The sequence below is a fragment of the Mastomys coucha genome, unplaced genomic scaffold (genome assembly GCF_008632895.1).
Source record: "Mastomys coucha isolate ucsf_1 unplaced genomic scaffold, UCSF_Mcou_1 pScaffold22, whole genome shotgun sequence".
Classification (NCBI taxonomy): domain Eukaryota; kingdom Metazoa; phylum Chordata; class Mammalia; order Rodentia; family Muridae; genus Mastomys; species Mastomys coucha.
In genome coordinates, this window is record NW_022196905.1 from 121,813,558 (window position 1) to 121,825,623 (window position 12,066).

Here is a 12,066-nt window from a genome sequence, read left to right on the forward strand (position 1 = left end):
GGAGTCAGAGCTCAGAACTCACTCTTGAACCCAGACATGGCCTCTTAGAGAGATTGCTGGGGACTCACTCATCAGACCCACGGTATTTGAATCAAGTTCATGTAATCTAGTTAGTTCGAGAATCAATGATGGCTGCCTGCAACCTGGCTTTTCAGATTGAGAAGTACAGGGCTGTGAATAAGCCGTTTCCTTAAGAACTTACAGCCTGGCTGAGAAAAGTCCTCTATATCTTGCGTCAGTTACAAAATAATCGTAATAGTAGATAGTGCTTAGTATATGTCTGCAAGAGGCTGAAATTTGTAAGGACCCATGAATGACTTATTTATTTAATTGAGCTTGAGTTTTGCTGGGTTAGGGATTGAAGCCAGTCCTAGCATATGCCAGGCAAGTACTCCACCGTGAGCTCCAGCCTCAGGACCAGTGATTATTTTATTCTCACAACCAACTACTGGCTGTGATTTTCATCTACCCTCCAAAGAAGAAGTACTCAAGGACCACATAAATGTGTGTTTGTATGATGTACTGGTTAGTTTAGTTTAATTTAGTTTAGTTTTGTTTTTTGTCAACTTTATTCAAGCTAGATTCTATGAGAAGAAGGAATCTCTGCTGAGAAATGCATACATCAGATTGGCCTGTGGGCATGTCTGAGTAAAGTGGAAATTTCTGGTTTGTTTGGAGACTTGGTTGTGTCATTTAATGTTTTTCTAGAAGCTGGGAGAAGATGTTTTTGCTGAAGTAGACATGGGAGAGGATGTTTAGCTGGGGCTGACACTTGAGAGAGCATGTGACGTTTAGAAAGAATATAAGTAGAACCCAACAGATGCTCTTGCATTGGTTTGCCTTGCTATGCTTTGCTGGTCTTCATTGATCTTTGCTTATCATTACTTTGTAGAGAGTAACTCACCAAAGAACTTCTCATGGTATTACGGCTGATTCTTGCTGCTCCCATGGACTCATGCCAATTTGGCAGAGCTTCACATTCCTTCTGGATTGAGTCACTGCTATACATACATGTTTGGTGTCTGCCAACTGAACTGGACTGATTCGTGTTTGATGTTCTAGACTGGACAACAAAGATTGGAATTGCCCCAAAGAATAACTTCTAAACACGTCCACATCCTCTGTCCTGTTAACAATCTTTCTCCCCTACCTTTGGTCAGTGGGCTAGAAAGGAGGTTGAAGTGTTTAAGAACACTTATTAAAGTAGGTTTTGAAAAATCTTAGCCAATATCTGAGAGGCATTTTCTTGATTGATGACTGATATGGGAGAGTATAGGCCATCATGGGTGGGGCCATCCCTGGGCAGGTAGCCCTAAATAATATAATAAAGCAGGCTGAGCAAGCCATGAGGAGCAAGTGAGTGAGCAGTGTTCCTTCATGGTCTCTGCTTCACTTCCTGCCTTGAGTTCCTGCCCTGAATCCCTAAGTGATCGACCATAAGCTGTAATTAAAATAAACCCATTCCTCCCCATGTTGTCTTCTGGTGGTTCAAGTTGGTTCTGGTGTTCATTACAACAGAAGGAAGCAAACTAGGGCATAATGGCACATAAATGGGGAGAAGAATTGAGTTGTGTTTTCCTGCATTACAGAAAGGTGGCTAGTGTCAGTGGAGGACAGAAGACCCTCAGCACCAAGATGAACATGTCCCTGACCCCTGTTCTTCTCTTGTGGAGGCAGGGACTCTTGCAGGGAATACTCCATCACCTTTCAAAACCTGTTCACTTTGTTCCTTATGGAAGTGTCAAGCCACCAAGATGTTAATGAATAAAGAGTCTAGCCTTCCTAGAACCTCAGTATGAATGCAAAAACACTTAAACACAGCCCTCTGCACAATTGCATATGTTTGAAATCCTTAAGTAATTTACATTATTCCATGTGTGTTCAACCCATCACCCATAATATTCATTTAAAGATGGGTTCATAACTACTACCTGGACTACATTTTATAAATGCAATTTAAAGAATATTACTTAGAACATATATAGGTGGCTATTGACAATGGGCATCATAATCCCATTTTTGTCCTCATTTTGGTGCTTGCTGATTGACATCCTTGACCCCTAAGCTCGGATGACAGCACAGAGACTACCCATTCCCAGTTCCAGAAGTGCTCTCTTACCATGGCTAGCGGGATGACTCCAATCAAGTCTTTTTGGCTCACATAGATCTTGGACACTCCCAGGTCAGAGGTGATCTCTCCTGGGTATTCAACCTGCCACGTGACTAGCTGTGTGGTAGGTGGGTCACTGGGTGCTTCGATCTCAATATCAATCTTCATGACTTCATAGGAGGCATCATCCACACTGTGGAGTAGGAAGAAAGAGAAAAACAGAGGTGAGCAATTGAGGTGCAGAACTCTTTCATGCCAGAGTGGATTTTCACCAGCACCCGTGCTTGTGTGTCCCAAGCCTTGAACAATTTAAGGACCAGGCACCATCCACAAGCTTACCAGCCCTTGCCAGGACTCTGACATCATCACTTAAAGGTAGCCCCTTCTTATGAGCTATCCAGCTTTCCTAGGACTGCACTCTCCAAACACTCACTAACCCATGTCCCACTAAGAACAGCTCTTTCCTGATTTCCAGAAACATCTCTACTGGGCTATGTTGGTTTCAAAGCCACAGCCCATTCAATCAGATGCACAGAATTTTAAGGATGCTGTGGCCTTATGTTCCATGGATGGTAAGGCAGCACTACAGGGATACAGGGGTCAGCCCACTGCTGATAAACATAGAGAATTCATCAGATATCATCTGAAGACAGACGTAGTGGTGACAGATGCTAGTTGCTAGACATCTCAGTTCCCATAGGCATGCCTCTGGAAATGGATGCCGGGTAGATGACCAGAACTATTTTATCAGCCCTTAGCTCCTCTCATTAACTGGCTAGTTCTGTCTCTTCAGAGTTTCTTTTCACTACAGTGTCTGCTCTTCTGTGTGACAAGTGAGAAAGAAAGTGGTTTCATGTCAGCCTTTCTTGGGGATGAGATGAAAGAAGTGGAGGTGAGAACTCGGATGGGTTGGCTGAGAGGGGCTCTTAAGGCATCGTTAGTGAGCAGACATGTCTCTCGCGACCCAAGTTTTACATCTTCACCGACGTGTCTTTGAACACTGTCATTTATTATTATCAGCTGTGCTTTTTCATAGAGGACTGGCTTATGGAAACACGTCAATGACACCATCCAACATGCAATCTCTCACCGGGAAAGCTCAGGGAGAGACACTGAGAACAAAACAAGGTTAAGACGGGTAATTAGAGATCATGAGATTGGATGGACAGAAGCCAAGATAAATGCCACTAACACAGAGACAAGAGGAAGAAACACAGAGAACAGAAACAAGGAAGGAAGATGGCACCCCCAACACACACACACATACACTCACACAGGCATACATAGGCACACACACACACACAGGCATACATAGGCACACACACGCACACACATAGGCACACACACAGGCATACATAGGCACACACACAGGCATACATAGGCACACACACACACCCTTGCATGTCACAGTGCTATTGCTGGCCTGGGTCCTGTTCAGAGTCAATTCAAGGACACTGGATACTATGTCACTAGAGCCCGACAGTTTGGATGCTGGAAGCCCAAATCAGAAGCTGAATTCAATGTCTCAGTGGGAGATGGCCAAAGCCCAGTAGACTGAGGCATCTGAACCAGGGAGATCTGAAGTGTACAGGCCACTCCCACCATTGCCTGGACAGGAAAGGGACCAGGGTTGGTGGAAGTATAAGCCAAACCCAGGGCAGGGTCCTGATGGGCACAGTTGATGCTTACCAGCGAACACAGAGGTGACATCAGCAGAGGGGTGATTTGGTAGTTTCCTCTCAACACTCTCCACCTTCCCTAACATCCACCCCCATCACTAAGTGAAGTCTTACCGGAGAATGGGAAGTTTGTGGGGGAAGCTGTAGCATGGGATGTGCTACAGTTAATGTGATAGACTGGAAAGGGAAAACACAGTGAGCCTCTACGTGCCCTCTGAGCCTCAAGTACAGAGAGCCCTGCACGGTCTGAATCACCGCCAAAGCAGCAGAGATGGGGTGTAATTCACAACCTGAGGAAATCAGAGAGGAAATTCTGGCTGGCAGTAGTCTTTGACTTAATTCGAATGCCTGACACCAGCAGCCTTGCCCTATGAATAGCAGAAGGCACACAAGGCATGCCGCCCAAGCAGAAAGATACAGATGGAAGGCACACTACCTTCTGTTATGTTTTATTTCTTTTGTTTTGTTTTTTTTTTCTGGTTTTTCGAGACAGGGTTTCTCTGTGTAGCCCTGGCTGTCCTGGAACTCACTTTGTAGACCAGGCTGACCTCGAACTCAGAAATCCTCCTGCCTCTGCCTCCCAAGTGCTGGGATTAAAGGCGTGCACCACCACTGCCCAGCTCTATGTTTTATTTCTTTAAAGACAGGACCCTACTGTGTAGACCTGGCCAGACTGGAACTCTTCATGTAGACCAGGCTGGTCTCAAACTCAGAGATCCACGTGCCATTGCCTTGTAAATATTGAGAATGAAGGTATGTGCCACCAAGCCACATAATTTTATTATTCATTTTTAATTTTTATTGTTTTTAATTTTATTTTTGTTTAAATATTTATTTGGGGGGTTACATTTATTTGTGGGTGTGGTGTGGTGTGGGTTGTGTGTGTGTATGTGTATGTGTATATGTATGACTGTGTGTGTATAAGTGTGTGCATTTATGCATGTGCTTGCATGAGTGTGAGTATGTGCATGTATGCGTGTATGGAAGTGTGCATTTATGTGTGTGGTATGTGTGTGTGTGTGTGTGTGTGTGGCGTGTGCGCGCTCCACCACATACATGTGTCTGTCAGAGAAAGTACAGGTGTTGGCTCTTTCCTTCCATTCCATAAGCCTTGGGGCCAGGAATCAGGTTTTAAGGCTTGGCAGTTATTACTTTATCCATTGAGCCCTCTCTCCAGATCTTATTATTTCAATTAGAATTAAATTTTTAATATTTTTATTAAGTTTATAAAGTTTCTACTTCTGTCTTTTGGTTTGTCATCATGTTTTAACTTGTGCCTCACCAGAAAAGCCTGCGTTGTTTCCTTTTCTTCCTCTACATCCAATACATAATAGTCTTCTACTGCTCATCATGTATCAATTCTCTCTCTCTCTTTCTCTCTCTCTCTCTCTTGCTCTCTTTCCCCCCTTTCTCCCTCTCTCCATCTCTTTCTCTCTCTGGTTTTTTGAGGCAGAGCTTCTCTGTATAGCCCTTGCTATCCGGAACTCACTTTGTAGACCAGGCTGGCCTCAAACTCAGAAATCTGCCTGCCTCTGCATCCCAAGTGCTGTGATTAAAGGGACACACCCTCTTCTCTCATCCTGACTATAACTCAGTTTTTCCCCTTACCTATTCCTTTCTTACTTCCCTACTTAAATATCAAGATCATTAGCTCTAAAAACCACTTTAAACTAAGAGGTTTTGGTATTTTTTTTTTTTTTTTTGCAACAGGAACTCTGGTGATACTGTATGTGAGCCTTCTAAAGCAGTGGTCATCAACCTGTGGATCAAGACTCTATTGGAAAACTTCTGTCTCTTAAAAATACTTACATTATGATTCATAACAGAAGCAAAATTATAGTTATGATGTAGCAATGAAAATGACTTTATGGTTGGAGGTCACCACAGCATGAGGAACTATGTTAAAGGGTCACAGCATCAGGAAGGATGAGGTCCACTGTGAGGATACAGGTGGAGGTCACAGCATCTTCCCATGTTGTTATTATTACTCAGACCTGTGTGGGTGCAGTTCACTTCATCTCCAACCAACATCCACAGAAAGACATGGCAACCCATCAGGAGACTCATAAAAGAAAACAGGAAGAAACAGGACAGTGGCTCAGTGGCAGAGCCCTCACCTAGAAAGGCAAGGCCCTGGGTTCAGTCCCCAGCATTGGAAAACATTAAAATAAAATAAAACAAAGAAAAAAATGCAACCAGCCAAAGGGGTAAACTATATCCAAAAGGACTCATCCAAACAACTGAGTAAAATATTCAAAGCAAACAGAAGTCAGGAGCTGGCAAAGCACAACCTCATCTCACAAGCTGATGGTCTCAACACCAGAAAGCAAAGATAAGAAAATAGTTGATATTCCAGAAAAAAAGATTACAGAGTCTTGCCTTAAAAACAAATGAAAACAAATTAAGGGCCAACAGAAGACTCCAATGAGCAGTGGAATGAAGTAAGGAAATCCAGTCAGGAGCCAGAGAAGTGATCACAGTGGAAAAAAGGCACAGTACCTTAGTGTGCATTTGAACACACAGGAATAAGTCACATAAATCATGGGAAGCATGTAAATTGACACGCTGTCTGAAAAAAAAATTGACACACTGTAATAGAATAAAAAATCTGGTAATGAAAGAATCATCCAATAAGACTAAATTAAAAAAAATGTCAATGGAAATTATAAACAGACAAGCCTGGTCAGAAGAATCGAGGATTTCAGGAATGGTGGCCAAGGCTGAGACAGTGCATAGAAAGATATATATGAAAAATGAGCAGAAATGATGCCCATGGTAGACAAGGCCCCTGGGATAAAATCCAAAGGGCTTAGACAATTGATGTGATGAAATTATAGCTGCAAGTTGCCCGGACATTGAGGACGAGGTGGATATATAAACACAGGAGATGTTTGGAAGCTAAACAGATCTGATGAGCTAACCCCCTCTATAACCATGACACATCACAGTCAATATAAAAACCCGAACGACAACATGGAAAGCTGTAGTGGACAAATCCCAACTTTCATACAAAGATAAGGACGTCAGAATAACACCAGATGTCTCAGCATCAGCCCCAAAAGCCAGGGAAGCATGCACCCATCTATTTCAATTGCTAAAGCAAATCACCCCTAACTAAGTTGCTAGTCCAGAAATGTCTTGTGAAGTTGAGGGAGAAATACGAACATTTCAAGACAAGCAAAAGCTGGAAAAAATTGATGTTGATCAGGAGGTACTGTAGACAATGAATAGGGGAATATTATAGACACAGGAAGAAGACAATTTGCCCATGAGAACACAGGAAACTCTAACATCCCATGAGAGGAACAGATTGGATAAAGGTGAGCTAGGAAGGTACAAATCAATCCAACCCATTAAACTCCAAAGAGAAGGGAGGAAAGGACTATCAACAATCCAGCCGTCCTCATATGCTTCTCTGAAATTGATGTTATTTCCCTGCTGCTGGTAAAATGAGCCAATGCAAGTCAGATTAGATTATATTAAAGGCAAGTTTATTGGGAAGCTGCTCTCTGGTGGGCTGCTTCAGTGGACCCAAGGATTGAGGCTAGGGAAGTTCCCACTGGGGGGTGCAGTGAGCACAGAAAAAGAGAAAGGGCATGAGAGGTTCAGAGAGAGAAGATAAAAAGAGAAGAGAAGAGGAGAGAAAAGGAGAAAAGAAGAGAAGAGAGGAGAAGAGAAGAGAGGAGACCAGACCAAAATGTCTGAATTATACAGATAAGAGCTTTGGGGAAGGGCATCTGAGCCCTTGGGCTGGAAAGAGTTCAGGGTTGGGGGCAGGTATACCAGGTAAGGACTGAGGGATGCTTTGGTATGTAAAATATGTACCTCAGTCCCCTGTCTCTGTTGGAAACCAAACAGTTACTGAGATAAAACACCATCTAAAAGCAATGTGGAGTGTATAGACTTTATTTGGCTTCCAGGTAACAGTCCATCACAGAGAGAAATCAGAACAGGGATCTGGAGGCAGGGATGGAAGCAGAGGCCATTGAAGAATGAATGCTGCTTATTGGATTGCTCCTCATGGCTGTCTCAGTCAGCTTTCTTCTATGGCCTAGGACCACCAGCAGAGGGATGTACTACACTGAGTGGGATGATTCCCTCCTACATCAATTACCAATCAACAAAATGCCCCTACAGACTCGCCCACAGGCCAATCTAATGGAAGCAATTCCTCAACTGAGGTTTCTTCTTGTGTGGTGTGTCAAGTTTATGACTGAAGCTATGTCATAGACCTTCAAAGTATACTCTGTGAGCCACAACAGAGAGCGAGAGAAAGATACTTTGAAATCAACTTTGCCTTTAGGGTCCTCTTCCAACTCTCTGCATCCTGTGATGTGTCAGTAAATGAAAGCAGAGGCATGAAAACTGGAGCATTAGCTATGAATGCTTTACCGTGCGTGGCACCAGAAAAGATCAAACACCATAAACGCAACGACTCTTGGGTGGGAGCAAGATTAATAGCTGAGAACTCAGGATGCTAAGTCTTCCAGTCTCCTTTCTGTTGTTCCCATGGAGTACTTTGAACAAGCGCAACTTGGGAAGCGTCTTAGCCAGGATTTCTATTGCTAAGACAAAACACCATGGCAAAAAAGCAAGTTAGTTGAGGAAAGGGCTTATTTGGCTTACTCTTCCATATTGCTGTTCATCAACAAAGGAAGTTGGGACAGGAAGTCACACTGGGCATGAACCTAGAGGCAGGAGCTGATGCAGAGGCCATGGAGAGGTGCTGCTTACTGGCTTGCTTCCCGTGGCTTGCTCAAACTTCTTTCTTATAGATCTCAGAACTACCAATCCAGGGATGGCACTGTCACCACCGCAGGTTAGGTCCTCCTCTACTGATAACTAATTGAGAATATGCCTTACAGCTGGATCTCATGGAAGATTTTCCTCAAGTGAGGCTCCTTTCTCTCTGGTGACTCTAGCTTGTGTCAAGTTTGACACACAAAACCGGCAAGTACAGGGAACAAAGGGTCGCTTTAGCTTACGATTCAAGATCAAGGTCTATTATTGAGTTGTGAGAACTCAAACAGGAATCAAAGCAGAGACCACGGAGAGATGCTTGTTGCTGGCTTACTCTCGGTGACTATGCTCAGCTAGCATTAGTATATAGTTCAGGACCATTTGCTTAGGGAGGGTGCCTCCATAGAGAACTGGGCCATTCCATATCAATAATCAATCAACACAATTTCTTACAGTCCTGGCCAAACCCCGATCTGATTAAAACGATTCCTCAGTTTATGTCCCTTCCTCCCAGGTGAGTCTAGGTGTGTTGAGCTGACAATTTAATCAGAACACCAGTCATCACATCTTAATAATGCCTGTATTTGTTTTTTCCTCTTTTAATGATTAGAAACCACCATATTACGGTATGGCCAGAAGCACTCTAGCGATCCAGCTTTTACACTGCAGCCACCCACATGGGTGACTGGCTTCCAGGGTGTGTGTGAGCGCTGCAGTAGCATGGTGGAGTGGGTGGGGGAGACAGAGAGTGAAATTTCACTCCCAACATAGGCTCTCCCAGATGGTCCTCTAAAGTAAAAATTGGTGAACTTTTAGAAAACAAAAAGTAAAGCCAGAGGTGGAGGGGGTGGGAGCTGGTCTAGGACATGAGTGGCTCTTTCCTTAGGAAACCCTTTGAGATGTATTCCCAGTACCCCTGGCTCTTCCAAATATGTTGTACAAGGTCAACTGAATGCAAGACAGGTGCTATTGGGTTAGAAATAGTGGTTCACAGGACTGTACAGATTTCCTCATCCCTTCAAATCTCCACATTCCCCATATACAACCCTACTCACCTCCCCATGCCTCAACCCTGGACTCTTAACTGCTTCAACCGCTAATGATCTGTGTCTGACTTTCCTTGGATAGTTCCTGTTATGATTTGGATGTGTTTGAACAATTGGTTCTTAGCAGGGGGCACTGCCCAGAGAAGCTGTGGAAGCTTCAGAGGTGAGGGACTGACCTTTGTGGTGATATTCAAGTCTGGCCCCAGGGTTTTGATTAGCCAAGATGTGAACAGTAGCCATGCTTTCCTCTCCATGATGGACTGTAGTACCTGAGACAGTGAGCAATGATAAAGTAGGGGATGAGAAAAGTAACTAGTCTAATTATTTTGGAGATTTTAGACCCCATATAAGTGCAAAGATCGGAAAGCATTTGAGGGGTTATTCATTCAGACCTCATGGCTTAACAGAGACTGAAGTTGGATGACCTAGTCCTTGCCTCTAGAGGAGTCAAAGTGGTGATGCTTATAGTCTAGTGCCCCGTTTGGCCTCTCCTGGCAGCTATACTTTGTGAGTCTTGGACTGGGTCTTTTCTCTGAAGACATCAATGGATATCATAAACAATTTCTTCTGGAATTTGGATACTAATAAATCTTCCATTTATTGGCTCTTCTATGGAAAATGAAGAAATTTTCAAAATAAAGAGATGCTGTCCTAGGTTTTTGTCAACTTGACACAAGCTGGGGACCTTGAGGAAGAAAGAACCTCAACTGAGAAAATACCCACAGCAGACTGGCCTGTGGACAGCCAGTGGTATATTTTCTTGATAGATGACTAATGTGAGAGGGTGCAGCCCACTGTCGGTGGTGTCATTCCCTGTGCACATGTAAGAAAGCAGGCTGAGTAAGCCACGGGGAGCAAGTCAGTAAGAAGCACTCCTCCACGGCCTCTGCTTCAGTTCCTGGCCCCAGATTCCTGCCCTATCTTTCCTCAGTGACTGACTGTGATCAGGGATGTAGGCTAATGAAAACACTTTCCTCTCCAGATTGCTTTTGGGCCATGTTTTATGACAGCAATAGAAAACAAACTAGGGCAGACACCAAAGGCAATTAATGAATGTTCTGCCCAAAGAGCAGCATGGAACCGGTGAAAGTACAGAGTCTTTCTCCAGGCTCAGCTCCACTTTAGAAGGACTCTCCATGGTAGTGTGGTCCTTGCATGTAGTGGCATTTGGGAAGTTTGCATCTGACACAGACAGGAGAGACCAGATGTCTCCCCACATGGGAAGGACCACCGTCCTCCTTTCTTGTCTCTCCTCTCATGTCCTCATTCTCAAGATTAAAATGGGGATATTACTCAAGCAAATTGTTTCTCCTCAGACATTATCAAGCTATTAAAGTTTTCCATCACTGGTACTTTTTTTTTTCTGGCTTCTTCATTACCATTTTCAGTACAAGACCTTTTATGAGGAAGTAAAATACACACAACCCTTTTAATGTATATACTTTGTAATGAGATTTTTCTTTCTTTTTTGGTCACTATAAATTTGTCTTCTCATGAACTCTCTGGTGACCAGAGTCATTCTGGGGAAGAAAAGGAGAGAGAAAGAGAGAGAGAGAGAGAGAGAGAGAGAGAGAGAGAGAGAGAGAGAGAGAGAGAGAGAGAGAGAATTACTTGTTTTAGCCGCAATGGGGAATGTTTCTTCAAGTCCCTTTCAGTCCACCACCAGTCAGTCAGTCAGTCAGTCAGTCAGTCAGTCAGCAACTGACATATTATTTCTGGAATTCTCTTTGTTTGCTCATTGTTGTCCTAGGTGATAGAGACTTAGATTCTAGAGTTATACGTTGAAGGCTATGATCTTGTAGTGGCCTTATAGTAGCTGGGATTGTACTGGTACCCAAACTCTATGTAGATACAGCCTGTGCCAGTTCATGATTGGACACAGTAGAAGTATTCATTAGAATTACCTTCACTTGGCACATCCTCCACATACCCAAAAGGCTCACCCTGGAAACAGAATCCAGAGGAATTTAGCCTGTGTGGAAAGAGGACATTGAGGAAAACATTATCCTATCAAGCAGAATCCCACAGCTGTAAGAGTGGAAGAAAAGCAGAAGGGCTTGCTGGAAGAAGAGACTCTCAAGAACCTCGCATTGTCAGGGAAGTCCAGGGTAGTCTCGAAGGGAAAGGCAAGCTTGGACTGAGGTCTCTATAAAGCATAGGTAGGGAGACTTCTAGAGAGAGCACTTCAAAGAGAGGGGACTGCATAAGCCAGGGCCTATGTGTATATGTGTGCAGAGAACAGGGCAGGATAGTGCAGTGGCAGCTGAGCCAACTTCTGTGGTATGGTTGGAATCCTTAAGAATTCTAGGACTGACAGGGTCAGGAGGTGCAGCTGAGTGGTTGGTAGGAAGGCCTCACAAGTCTTTAAAACCAACCCCCAGCAGGCAGCTATGGCTAGCTAGTCACCTGTGAGTTAAAGCTTGCTTATGCACCATTTTTGAGCTAAAATTAAGCTCTAGGTTCTTAATTAAAAAAAAAAAAATATTATGTA

The 12,066-nt window shown here is 43.7% G+C and overlaps 1 protein-coding gene across 2 annotated transcripts in view; it reads right to left on the bottom strand.

Annotated features, from left to right (window-relative positions):
• Tmem132d (transmembrane protein 132D) overlaps positions 1–12,066 on the bottom strand; it is a 651,137-nt gene that overhangs the window by 190,076 nt on the left and 448,995 nt on the right. For both annotated transcript variants that reach the window (XM_031338040.1, XM_031338041.1), the window contains exon 4: positions 2,120–2,303. In XM_031338040.1, the coding sequence (XP_031193900.1) occupies positions 2,120–2,303 (184 nt within the window). The remainder of the gene's footprint in view (positions 1–2,119; positions 2,304–12,066) is intronic.